Source organism: Adiantum capillus-veneris, chromosome 3, assembly GCF_014529385.1.
Source record: "Adiantum capillus-veneris isolate H3 chromosome 3, ASM1452938v2, whole genome shotgun sequence".
NCBI classification, from domain to species: Eukaryota; Viridiplantae; Streptophyta; class Polypodiopsida; order Polypodiales; family Pteridaceae; genus Adiantum; species Adiantum capillus-veneris.
Window position 1 is genome coordinate 29,893,653 of NC_140933.1, and position 14,227 is coordinate 29,907,879.

Genomic DNA, 14,227 nt, shown 5'->3' on the forward strand with positions numbered 1-14,227 from the left:
ATACCCATTCCATGTAAAGTGATTGGAAAAAATCTCGTCTTCCTCAAAGACTGTGCATGCAATGTAGATGAACAAATAGACGGAGTGCCAAACCGTTCACCACACACACGCAAACAATGAGATCGAATCTTGTCTTTCTGATCTAAATCAATCAACTGTGGCAATTCACAACGGAAATGCCCATGCTTGGTGCTCATACTTTCTTGTGCTCTTTCTACGAATGTGTCATGCCAATGAAGAGACATGGAATCTCACTTCCTTGAATGCAAACATTTCATCTTTTCATGAGAAATCCACATACATCCGTGCTCATCCATGAGGGATTCATCATGCAATATGGCATGCCTATGAAAAGGGATCACATAAGGACGGTGATTAAAATACACGAAAGCATCACGAATGAAACACTCGAACAATGCGTGTTGACTAATCATTCGAACACAGAATACTTTCTGTGGGGGTTCTTTGGACCTCGACTCAAGAGCCAAGATCGGTTCTTTGTGATCTATCGAATCTGCAATGAGGTTAGCTTCGCTAGAAAAAGCATCAACTAAACCATCATCCTTGTGAACAATCACAGTTTCTTTTTTCTGCATATCATCATGCTCGTGCAAAATCACATCGTGATCATGCAAATCATCATGCTTGTGATTGTCATCCAAATCATCATGCTCATCATTATCATTCAAATCATCATGCTTATCATCATGCAAATCATGTGTGTCATGTTCTGGAGAAGACGAGACTGAAAGAGTCTCCTTCTCTTGATTCTATTCAAACTGCACCTTCACAATAGAAAAAAGTCGCCACATCTCTTTCATGTGTCAAGCGCTCTGTTCTTCATACGCTAACCGTCTTTCTTCGTACTAGCGATCCAATTCGGCTAGGCTTTCTTTGGCCTTTCTTTCTGCTTGTTCGCGTTCACGCACTATGGCTGTCATTCTTTCTTCGTATCTACGCTCTATGGCTACCATACTTTCGTCGCTTTCTAGCTCCTTATCGAAAGCCTCCATAGAAGTTAGTGCAATCCTTGTCATAGATGGGGAAGGAGGAGGGTCGGAAAAACCTCCTGGTGGGGAAAATTTTTCTTCACCACCCTCATGCTCATCACCTCCATGCGAAGTATCCATTCCGCTTCGGGTGATGACCATCCTCTGAAGTCTTGGGTTCTTAAGTTCACGAGGAACTTGGGTTCTTGTGGGTCTTGGGTTCTTGGGTTCTTGAGGGTCTTGGTTCTTGGGTTCTTGGGGTCTTGAGGTTCTTGACGTTCTTGAGGTTCTTCTTTAGCTTGCAATCTGTGTTAGAGAAGGATCTTCTCTTCACCCGAGTTCTACTCTTTTTCGCAGGCGCACCCCTTGGCGGCCTTGCGCTCACACCAAGGTTGCTTTTTCCCACCTCACGTCGATTGGCCGGCCGCTAAGTGCATGGTCTGCTCTCAATGAGTGAAAAGAGGCACAAGGGGAGGCTGGACAAGCCCTTCTTTCTTGGGCTTCCTGTCACTCTGCAAAACACGATTAGGAATCGACACGCCCAAGTAGACTTTGGTTACGTACAACCGCAACAAGCAAAAAAAATTATGTGGTTCTTGTGGTTCTTTCCTTGAGTGATACAGAACACTGCCAAAGCTCTGATACCAATGTAAGGTGCAACGGAAGTGAATGTTGAACTTTGCTCAAGATGAGTGCTCCGAACTGTGCTCAAGGTTCCTTTTTCTTAGGGACGCGAGAGCCTTCCGTTCTTTCATGAGAGAGTGCAAGTGATCACAAACAAAGTGGATGAACACTGTGAATGAAGGTGCTGAGACTGAGATAGAGAGAGAAGAGAATACGACACCAGAATGTTGTCAAACCCTCCTCCAAGGGCCCCACTCTCGATGGCGAGAGTCGTCTACTATTGATTGCACAATCTGGTACAAGATGCTAATGCAAAACTAAGTGGTGCTATCTCAAGGCCGACGGTGGTGCCGACGATGACGAGACTAGGGCTAAAAACTGAATACTTGGGAATGCTTGTGAATCTGCAACTGTCGACAATGACGCGGCTGATCTACTATTGTTCATGCTACTGGAAATGATGATGTCATGCTGCTGAAAACGCTGATGTCATGTTGTCTAAAAACGTTGAATCTGCTAGACTTCAATCGCTGAATTTGCATGTGCAAAAACGCTGGTGATAAGTCTGGAAAACGCCAGGATTATGGGCTGAAATCGCTGATTCTGCTGTCCTACAAAAACGCTGGAACAGGGGGCTGAATTAGCGCTGTCCAAGGCTGAGGTCGCTGGTCTGATGGTCTTTAAAAACGCTGGAGATGCATGCTGAAAAAACACTAGTCTTTGTTGCTGCAAAACGCCAGGTCCTTGTAGAGTCTTGCTTGAGAGAGAGAAAGAGGGATGCCTGTTGCAAGTGGCTTGCCTGTGCACTCCTGCCTCTTCTGCCAGAAAGTGCTAGCTCTGGTTTCCTTATATATTATCTTATGCAAATTGCCCTACCCAATTCCCAACAAAAGTCACTTAAAAATAATAAGTGAAAATTGTCAAAAATAGGGAAAATAGGTCTATGCACTGTATAAATGCTCCTGATGAAATCTGATGGTCATGTTGTGTGCAACCAGAGGATATGCATCTAAATCAAGTGTCTGGACATGCACTATCTGCGAACAAACTCACAAAAGTGACAGATCACTTCCTATTCTAGACTGACTTGACTGACTAAACCCTGGTCATGCTGTAGCTTGTCCACGGACACATAGGGTTGGATGTGTCACGTGACAGAGAACCGTTTGGTGTCGTATCTCTCTCTCTCTCTCTCTCTCTCTCTCTCTCTCTCTCTCTCTCTCTCTCTCTCTCTCTCTCTCTCATTCACAGTAGCCTTCACTTTGTTTGTGATCATTGCACTTGCACTCTCTCTCTAAGAAGACGGAAGGCTCTCCTTCCGTAAGTAAAAGGAACCCTTGAGCACAATTCGGAGCACTCATCCTGAGCATCATCAACTGTAAGGTGCAGCGGAAGTGAATGTTGAACTTTGCTCAAGATGAGTGCTCCGAACTGTGCTCAAGGGTTCCTTTTACTTACGGAAGGGAGAGCCTTCCGTTCCTTTAGTGAGAGAGAGCAATAGACACAAACAAAGTGGTGAACACTACGAATGAAGGTGCATGAGACTGAGAGATAGAGAGAGAAGAACAAAGAACACGACACTAGAATGTTGTCAAACCCTCCTCCGAAGGCCCCACTCTCTATGGCGAGAGCGGTCTACTATTGATTGCACAATCTCTACAATGCTATGGACTTGCCGACAATGTTGACGACGACGAGACGAGCTGAAATCTGAAAACGCTAATGGTTGAAATCTGCAAATCTTTATCTGCTGAATTCTGACTCTATGTCCATGGCGACGATGCGACGACGACACGCTGAAAACGCAGATGCTGAAATCTGTGTTTTCCGGGCTGAAACTGCAAACTTCGCTGGATCTGACCGTGCGGCGAGGATCTGTTGCGGGAAGGTGAGATCTGCGAGGTTTGGGGGTTCTACTGCGGGTACTGACTGCTGAAAACTGAAAACGCTGATGCTATCTAAGGTCTTGTCGCGAAGATCTGCAAAAAAACGTTGGACTGCCAGGCTGATGCAAAAATGCTAGGGATGAATTCTGTTGCTAGGGGAAATCTACTAACGCTAGGGCTGATCTACTATCGTCAAGTGGTTCAGTTGTGTTTGCTAATGCCGAAGCTGCTCTGCAATGCAAAAACGCCAAGGCTGATCTGTCTTACAAAAACGCTAGCTTTGATGTTGTGTTGCAAAAACGCTAGGCCATGTTGTTGGGGTCCTGTTGAGAAGGTGCCTTGAACCGAAGTTCCTGCTGCCTCTTCTGCCAGAAAGTGCTAGCTCTGGTTTGCTTATATATTATCTTAGCAAAATTGCCCTACCTACTTTCCAACAAAAGTCAATTAAAAATAATAAAAGAAAAATGTCAAAAATAGGGAAAATAGGTTTTCTGGTCTGTAAAATGATCCTGATGGAATCTGATGGGAATGCTGATGATCATGCTGTGTGCAACCAGAGGATATGCATCTATTCTAAGTGTCTACACATGCACGGTCTGCGACCAAACTCACAAAAGTGCCAGACTACTTCCTATTCTAGACTGACTTGACTGAATTGAACCCTGGCCATGTTGTAGCTTGTCCACAAACACATACGGTTGGATGTGTCACGTGACATCAACATTCACTTCCGTTGCACCTTACATTAGTATCAGAGCTTTTGGCAGTGCTTTATATCACTCAAGGAAAGAATCATAGACATTTTTTTCCTGTTGCAATCGCACGTAACCCAAGTCCACTTGGGCGTGTCGATTCCTAATCGTGTTTTTGAAGAGTGGCAGGTAACCCAAGAAAGAGAGCTTGTCCAGCCTCCCCTTGTTCCTCTTTTCACTCATTGAGAGCGGACCGTGCACTTAGCGGTCGGCCAATTGACGTGAGGTGGGAAAAAGCAACCTTGGTGTGAGCGCAAGGCCACCAAGGGGTGGGTGCGCCCGCAGGGAAGAGTGGAGCTCGGGTAAGAGAAAAGCCTTCTCAAACACCGATTGCAAGCTTAGAACTCGAGAACCTCAAGAACTCAAGAACCCAAGAACCTCAAGAACCCAAGTTCCTCAAGAACTTAAGTACCCAAGATCTCAGTGTATGGTCATCACCTAAAGTGGAATGGATACTTTGAGTGACGGTGATGAGAGTGGAGTTAGCGAAGAAGAAGTTTCTACACTAGGAGGATTGTTCCCTCCCCCATCCCCATCTACGCCACAAATTGCACCAAATCCTATGGAGGCTTTGGTCAAGTCGATGATGGAGATGATGTTACAACAGGAGGTGCAATGTGCCGCCTTAGAAGAAAGGAGGTCAGCCATGGAGCGGGAGTAGGAGCGTGAGCAAGCGCGCTTGGCGGCCGAAGAACGAAAGGCGACTATGGAGCTTGAGCGCGAGCAAACACACGAAGCTCAATGCATAGCGGCCGAAGAAAAGCGAGTGGCTATGGAGTTAGAGCGTGAGGCGCAGAGAGACCAACACATGCAAGAGTTGGTCCTACAGGTACTCACATCGAAATTCGAGCCAATCAAGGACGTTGGCACTTCATCAAGTAGCACAGGTAGAGATGCAGATTCCAACAACCCAGTAGTTGACGTTCAGTAAGTATGGCGGTAAGATGGATGCTAATGTTATTTATTCTTGGTTGCATCAACTTAATGCTTACTTTGCAACAACTAAGAAAACACGGAATCGCAAAATTTTGACGACAGCCATGTATCTTGCCGGTGATGCCATTAATTGGTATCAAGCATGGCAAGAAACACAGTTGACTGCGCACCTAGAGGAAGTCGAGGAAGGCATGTCCCTTTCTTTCAATTGGGCCGACTTCCAAGGCAAGCTCAAGGCACGATTCATGCCACCTCAGTACTTAGCGCGGTTGAAAGAAGATTGGTGTAATCTCAAGCAAAATGGTATGCCAGTTATGTCTTTTTCTAACCGTGTTTTGCAGCTCGGCACCCAATTACGCAAATCGGATGAAGAGCACAAAGAGGCGTTCCTTTTCAAGTTGGACGAGTATATCGAGTTCGATGTAGAAGTCCTCGACCCATAGATCTCAACAAGGCGGTAGCAATTGCTCTCGCACAAGAGATGAAGCACAATAAAGGTAAGCCTAAGGAGAACAAGTCTTTTCATAGTACCATTCAGAATTCTCAGAACCCGCAGAATGGTAAGATCGGTAAGAACAACGATAATTCTCCTAATCAATCTTCCTCTATTTCTCAAGCACAGAATTCTCACAATGAACCTAAGGGAAAAGGAAAAGCTAAAAGTCAAGAAAACCCGAAGTTGATGCCATATGAAAAATCTGCTCAAGGAATTTTAGGAGGTTGGTAAACTATTGAAAAACGAGCCGAATATGCACGAGACAAAAGATGTTTTGAATGTCACACTAAAGGTCATATGAAAAGAGATTGTCCTAAGAAAGCATCCAACAAACCTAAAGAACCCACAGAACCCACATCCTTTGTTAACGCCATAAATGAGAACAATAGTGTGTCCCAAGTCTCTCATGCTCATATAGCTGATGAGTCTCTCATGAAGTGTTATGGTCATGTGAATGGTCAACGCATGGTGATCTTGTTTGATTCAGGCAGTTTGCATGATGTGATTGGTGACTCTCTTGTCAAAAAAGCCCGCTTGGAGGTTAGCCAGACAACTCCTCTCGAGGTGTCAGGCTTCGCTCCCGGTATGGACTCTCATTATGCAAGAGTGCCTTGATGTGTTATTCACTTTTCAGCAAGCTTCCTTCCGTAGAAAATTTGTTGTGTCTCCTCTCTCAAAATGTGATATGATTTTGGGCATTCGATGGTTTCATGAACATAACCCTCTCAATGATTGGGTAGACAATACGCTCACTCTAAATGCCAAAAGTGACTCTCCCATTATCATTCGTGGTGAGGAGGGTCTTCATTATTTGCCTCTTATTCCTCATTTGCAGGCGAGCTTGAAAAGAAACATGAGAAGGAGACTCTCTCAGTCCTTTCTTCTCCGAAGCACGACACAATTTTTGCATGATAGAGATGTGATTGTCCGCAAGGATGATGGTTTAGATGATGATTTTTCTAGTGAAGCTAACCTCATTGAAGATACGATCATTTATGCAGGACCAATCTTGGCTCTTGAGCCGAGGTCCAAAGAACTCACTCGGGAAGTATTGTGTGTTTGCATGATTAGTCAACACGCATTGTTCAAGTTTCTCATTCGTGACGGTTTCTTGTATTTTGAATTTTCGTCACCGTCTTTATGTGTTCCCTTTTCACAGGCATGCCATATTGTACGATGCATATGATTCACTCACGGATGAGCACGGATGTATGCAGATTACTCTCGAAAAGAAAAAAAGTTTGCATTCAAGGAATTCACATTGTTTCCTAATTGATTGTTTTGTCAATCGCTTTTATTACATGTTTCTTCCTTGGCATGACAGTCTCAAAAAGAGCACGAGCAAGATTGTCCATCAAGCATCAGCATTTCCATTGTGATTTGCCACATTTGATAGGTTTAGGTCGAAAAGTCAAGTTTCGATCCCACTTTTTGCGTGTGTTTGGTGAACAGTTTGGCACTCCGTCACTTTGTTCATCTGCATTGCATGCACAGTCATTTAGGGAGAATAGTATTTTTCCAATTATTCTACATGAAATGGGTATGTTTATGGTTTGTTGTTGGAAATGGTTTCACGAATTTTCCTCCTCAGACAATCTTGAAGAAGGTGGACCCACGACCATAGCCGAAGTTGGAGCATTAAAGCCGCAAGAGATCATTTTGTGTCGCTTTCAACGTGGCCCAGAGAAGCAAGCATTGCAGACCTTCATGAAGTTCAAGTATGGCACGACCCACGCATCAAAGTGGGCTGACGAAGAGTTCTTCACAGGAGTCAAGAGTTGTTGGCGCACTCCCTCGACGCCATACAGCTCGGTACCAGTACCTCACTTTAAAAAGGAGGGGATGTCACATGCACATCCAACCCTATGTGCATGTGGACAAGCTCTCCCAGATCTAGGGTTCAGGTTAGCCTAGGAAGAGTTCTGGCACCCTTGTGAGCCTGTGCGCAAGCCGTGCATGTCCAAGCACTTAGAATAGTTGCATACCCTCTGATTGCACACAGCATGATCATAAGCATGACGTTCAGGACCCATCATGAGCATTTTCCAGAGCATAGAACTCTTTTCCCAAAATACAAGTTTTTCACTTATTTATTAATAAGTGACTTTTCTTGGAAAAGTAGGTAGGGCAAATTGCTAAAGAGCTATAAAAGAAAACCATTGGGCACTCGGTAGAAGCAGAAGAAGCAGGGACACAAGGAGGCAGGCACCCAGCAATCGGGCAACACCTCAGCAGGAGCCCTAGCATTTTCTCAAGAAGAAGAAGACCCGGATCAGCTTGGCGTTTTCAGATTTCAGCCTTAGCCTCGCGAGAACCCGCACATTCCGTAGCAGATCCTCGCCGCATCGACCACGCCGAACCAAGAACAGCATAGCATTTTCAGTTTACAACCGAATCAACCAGCATTTTGCAATTTACAATCAGATCAGCCAACGTTTTGCATTTTCAGCCAGATCAGCCTAGCGTTTTTGCATTTCAGCCAAGTGCGACTCGGCAGTTGCAGATCCAAACCGCGGTGCCACCACACTAGCAAATCCCCAGCACACCATCTAGCGTTTTCAGTTTTCAGCCTTGATGCCGTCGTCGCGACACCATCGTTGTAGTCGACATCGTCATCGCAGTCCCTATCTTGACGACGACACCTTCGTCATTGTCATCGTAGATCCCTATCTTGACGACGACACCTTCGTCGCCATCATCGCAGATCCCGGACTTGATGACAACACCATCGTCGTCATCGTCATAGTCTCCATCGTCGTCGTCGACATCGTCATCATCAAGGACCATAGCACCTAGACCATTATACCAGATTTGTGCAATCTATAGCAGAGACCTCTCTCACCACAGAGAGGGGGACCCTTGGAGGAGGATTTGAAAACCGTTTGGTGTCATATCTTTCTCTCTCTCCCTCTCTCATTCTCAGCACTCTCATTCACAGTAGCATTCACTTTGTTTGTGATCATTGCACTTGCACTCTCTCTCTAAGAAGACGGAAGGCTCTCCCTTCCGTAAGTAAAAGGAATCCTTGTGTCACGTGCACATCTAACCCTATGTGCATGTCGACAAGCTACTTCATGACAAGGGTTCAATTAGCGTAGAAAGTGTTCTGGCACCTTTGTGAGTCTGTTCGCAAACCGTGCATGTCCAGGCACTTAGAGTAGTTGCATTTCTACACAACATGATCATCAGCATTACCATCAATTCCATCAGGAGCATTTTACAATGCATAGAACCTATTTTCCCTATTTTAGCCATTTTTCACTTATTATTATTAAGTAACTTTGTTGAAAAAATGGGTAGGGCAAATTGGCTAAGGATAAACTAGCGCGAGCACTTTCTGGCAAAAGAGGCAGCAGAGACCCAGTTGTCTGGCAGTGCACCTTCTCAGCAAGACCCCCGGCGGAACACCCTAGCGTTTTCAGCCATCAAGAACAGCCTAGAGTTATCAGCATTTGCAAATCAGCCCTAGCGTTTTGCAAGTTGCAGATCAGCCTAGCAACAGCAGATTCCCCGTTTTTGAAACAGAAAATCAGCCTAGTGTTTTGCAGTTTCCTGGCGACAGTTCAGCCCACAGCATCAGCGTTTTGCATTTTCAGCGATTAGACTCCATACCGCAGCCCCCAAACCTCGCAGATCTCACCTTCCCGTAGCAAATCCTCGCCGCACGGTCAGATCAGCCAGCGTTTGCAGATTCAGCCCGCTCTCTCCCCCTCATCTTCCTATTTGTTGTGCCATGGGTGTTGTGCTCTTGCAGGTTCTACACGCAAGGAGGGTTGTCCACTATTCAGGGCTGATTCGGATGAGGTTTGCTCATGGCATTGACAAGGTTCGCCGGTTGCCCGGGATCAAGAGTCCATCACCACCTGTTGCACATCATCCGATTCACCTTTTTCACTACACCTTTGACACTAGGGCCCTGTTCAAATCATATTTTGTTCTTTGCCTAAAACTACGGTGGGTTTCAGAACATGCCAGTACTCGCAATGGTTACAAAAGGCAAAATGAAGCGTACAAAATGGTATATTCTTGCCCGATATCAAACAATATGAGTCAGACTTGAACCCTCCCACCTTGGCACACCTGTGAGGCTATTTATGAAAAAAATATCCCTGTGACTTTACTTGCTATGAAAATACAGGTCAAACTACAAGTGAGAAAACTAAAACACCAAGTCAAAGAATTAGGCACCAACAATGGAAGACTAAAGACCACTTACCTGTTCTTTCTATGTATGACTCTTAAGTTGAATATTTCAAACTGATCGTCGTATTCATTCAGCATTCTCATTTCCTCCTGACCAACCAAAGTATCCTCTTCCTCTTGAACTGATGGCTGGCGCGTTGATAGTTGGTATCCTAATTCTGACCCTTCATTCCCATGCTTTTTAGCCTGCAGACTATCATGGTAGTCTATGGATTGAGAGGAACCGTTCGGATAGTTTGGCAACTCAAACCTTTGAAGGTTATCCTCACTAGAGTAGACAATGGGTGATGAGTTGTTACTCTTTTGCTTCCAAGCAGCCACAGTGTCATCTGGCCCTACCATGCCTCTAGCATACCTATCAAACTCATCTACTTGACCTATGCCCTCCCTGGTTGACCTCAGTGACCTCAGAGATCCTGCAGTTGAGACTGCTACTTCTCCTGTGCTTGACGGTGAAGGAAAGGAAAACCCTTCAAGCAAAGACCCACCATTTTCAAACAATCCCATATTTCTACAGTCTGTCAAGTGCTTGCTCTTGGAGAGCTCCGTAGACTGAAATGTATTTCTGCTTGCAAGCTCTTTATCTGTGGCCCTTTTACAAAGGCCCCAAGCTTCATTATAGTATTGCAATACCATGTCATGTTCACTGTTACTTGCCTCCAAATGCGGCATAGAAGCACTTCTCACCCCTGTGAGGCTTTCCCGCTCATCAGTACACGATTTATGGGAATCAAAACTGCTTCTTTTTGGCTTAAATGTCGACAGATCTTGATCTCTTAGACTTTCATCACCTTCACTACTTCCACCAAGCAAACTGTCCCTTAGCTCACTACCAACATCTGCGATGTCACTGCTCACAAACATACCTCCTGATCTTACAGATTCCTGATTGTCATCATCAACGCCACCAGTATTTACCTTATAGCCATCAAATCCTACATCATCCTCATCACGATCAATAGAACGACCGACAAATCCTTTCCAAATAGGCTGAGATTGCATTTGTAGAAGTTCCTCAGCATCAAAAGCCCGACCCTGATTTTGTTCCGCTCCCCGATCAACCCCCAATAATGTTATTGGGTGACTAGCAGCTTGTGAAGGATGCTCGTTAATGGAAGCAAGCTGTTCACTGTCTGATCTCCTCGACACAGAAAACTGTGGCTTGTTGTAATCTTTCTTGGCTGCCTGTAATCTGTAATACTCTTCCCCTGAAAAATAAGAATCCTCTCCTCCACCAGACTGCTCATCTTCATCAACCTTCCTTGTCTGCATGGCACTTTTTACATTGTGTGTTTCTGTAAATTGCCTTGCTCTTTCGTCGTCACTAGGGTGATCAATTTCATGTGCAAGAAACCAGTCTTCATCAGCAATGGGCTGCCTATGATAGCCAGGATCATCATCATCTTCATATGTATCCAAATCACAATATTCATCAGGATACCACCCATCAGCAGCATTTGAAATACCAGGAACATGATTTGACAGAGCTCCCACAATACCTTGACTGACAGAGGATCTGAAATTTGACCTCTTAGATCCTGGCAAGCCCAAAAAGTTGATAATGAGAGCAACATGGAAACAACGTCAAGAGAATGAAGTTTGTTATTCCTGAAACAAAAAAAGAGAAGCAGTACGGGATGTAAATCTGGGTGTTCTCAGTCTACTAGCCAAATTTTTGCGAAAAAGAAAAAAGCCTGCTCACAATTTCATAATTGTAACTAGATCTTGATTTCAAAGTAGTAAAAAACAAGCATAACCTGAAGTTGGTAGTAAGTCCTGGACGAGTAAATTGTCCATTGATGTAAGGGAACCCAGAGCATCTTCGCCCATTCCATTCTCATCTGTGTGTTGTCCATCATTTGTCAGGACTTCCATAGCAATAGAATGAAGCCTAACAGGAGCCAATCTAGGAAGCTCCCCAGACTCGTGAAGGCTGGTTGGATGCAATTCTAGGGTATTAGAATGAGAGCTGACACGTGAATTTCCACTCAGTGATGTCACTGCTTCAACATTCTCACAGTCCCAGACAGACTTCTTTCCAGATTTCCCATAAACAGAATTATTTTTCTCTAGACTAGAAGACCTCTGTTCCCTATCACTCCTATACGCTTTTAGTAACGAAAGAGGTAAAAGAATCCTTGGATCAGTGTTCTCATGAATCTCCTCATTGAGTGGGTCTGTTGAAACAACAGTCTGCACCTCCAAAGACACTTCCCTGCAGTGCTCTTTCCTATCTACTACTTGTTGACCTCCCACTAGCAAATCTGATTGAGTTGCCTTGTCTTCGTTTTTGTGAGCTGGTTGTTTTGACTCTGGCATGTAAGGATCAAGCTCTTTCTGAAGTTCGTCTGTGTGATATTCTTGATGCTGAGCGTGAAACTGTGACACACAAAAGGTACTTGTAGGCTTGGACTGTCGCTCCTCATTCATTGTTTCATCAGACCTCACTATGATATGCTCATCTTGCTCACTTTTGGCCTGTGTTTCACAGTTTCTGCCAATTAAAGCACCTGCTTCCTCTTGCTTGTGTGAAGATTGCCAGCTCGTTCCCTGCATGACAGGACCTAAAGCTTCAATAGGAAACGTAACACGGTCTTCAGGAGCTTCACCCTTGGGTACAGTACTAGCATCCTCGAATGCAAACTCCTGTGACCGTGTGATAAAACCATCTTGATAAGATACTCTTCTAGGTTCAAACTCTACGTAGAGCTGCTTCTCTGGTGGAGACCTTACTTCCTCTGAAAAAGAGCCGGCCTCATTGCTCTTAGAACCCCCCAGCTTGTCACTCTGGAGGGATGGCATCAACTTCTGCTCGCCTGTGAAACCAGCCACACCCCCAGGTGACTGCAATTGCAGATCCTGATGTGAAACATTGTCTGAGGGCAAGAGAAACCTTCCTTCATCTTCCCTTGACAGAAGCTCAGCCTTAAAGGCTGCCTCAGCTTTGGCGAACTGATGCCTCCTGAGAAAATCTAGTATGAAATCCGCAGGGTCAGACATCTTGAACTACCTAATCAGGCAATGACACATACAGTCTTTCAAGAGGAAATCCACTGCGTAATACAATGCAACGCTGCTGGCCAAATGTGTCAATGCACTTGTGATTGCACTTCTTGCCCTTCAGCATATCCGAAATCTGCAAGCAGTGCATATGAATGTAATCATCACAAAACAAATGCACATTAAAATGCCCTGCCTTTCTCTGTCACATTTTTGTGCTGATGCACTCCTCCTCCATTTTTCAACTGCTGCACGTACAATGCACGGAAATTTTCAGTAATTTGTACATTTCCAAACTTTCTCTCTTTCCAAACTTATTGTTTCTCTTGGTTGTCTCCTGCTCTCCTGTCAGGTAAAGAAACTCCAGAATTCCTGCATGGAGTGTAATGCCGCATGGCTACATGTTGTCAAGCAGGAATTCTGTCGGCAGTGATGATGGAGATGAGAATCAAGAAAATGCATGCGACCCGCTAAGCAGGGGAAAAGAGAAAGCAAACAGATAAAGAAGATCCCGGCTATGGGAGAACGGAAGCACAGCCCTTCGCCGAACACGGACTCCGAAAAACAGTGGGGGGGGGAAATTTGGACGACGAGATGATGATGATGAGCAAAGAACTTAGTATTAAAGCCCGTTCACATTAATACTTGTCACCCTCTTTGCCATTCATTGCTAGTTGCAAAGAGCCATGTGTGAGAGTTCATTGCAAAAGCTAAGCACATGAGTGATGCCCATTGTCATGTTTGGGTGGGGTATGTGTATAAAGTGTCACTCCCTTGCACATGGTCAGAATTTGTGACTCTGCAGCGTTGCACCCATTGAAAGCTCATGTGCCAGGAATTTCAAGACATTGCATCAAAATCATACATGTGTGCGCAAATTATGCACGAAGTTAAGGTTTGGTGTCGGCTTCAAATAGCAAAGAAACAAAAGGAAAGGTAGGTGTTTGTATATGATACAAGGCTATTGACACCTTGTAAAACAGGAGTGTCTTCCTTTAGCTATTCAAGTTACTCACCCTTTCAATAGGAAAGCTTGAAACCTGCACAAGTCAATGCATGCGGTTTGTTTTGATTGGACTCAATTTCAAGGACGTCCGTTGATGGCATCGGTGTAAAGTTCATCTACCTTACATCAAAAGATAGCATTAATCAAGAGAATAGTGCATGAGTTAGAGTTGTTTTGCCCATTGTTAAACAAGAGCGTTGGGATGGTAGAGATGCATAGGCTCATGTATTGATTATGCTCTTGATTAAGTGTTTCATTACTCCACACATTTGCTTAGCAAAAATGAAAAAACAAACATGTGATAGTGCTGTTGTATATGAAGGTCACAATAATGC

At 44.6% G+C, this 14,227-nt stretch overlaps 1 protein-coding gene across 2 annotated transcripts in view; it reads right to left on the bottom strand.

Annotated features, from left to right (window-relative positions):
• Nucleotides 1-13,503, bottom strand: part of LOC147460674 (uncharacterized) — a 91,412-nt gene extending 77,909 nt beyond the window's left edge. Inside the window, exons 1-3 of one of the 2 annotated variants that reach the window (XM_086508395.1) lie at nucleotides 11,644-13,503; nucleotides 11,386-11,424; nucleotides 9,900-11,289 (exon numbers count right to left, since the gene is read on the bottom strand). In XM_086508395.1, the coding sequence (XP_086364521.1) occupies nucleotides 9,900-11,289; nucleotides 11,386-11,424; nucleotides 11,644-12,886 (2,672 nt within the window). In that variant the 5' untranslated portion in view covers nucleotides 12,887-13,503. Of the gene's footprint in view, nucleotides 1-9,899; nucleotides 11,425-11,643 lie in introns of both variants that reach the window. The other variant, XM_086508394.1, reaches the window with a different exon arrangement.
• Nucleotides 13,504-14,227: the final 724 nt, after the last annotated feature.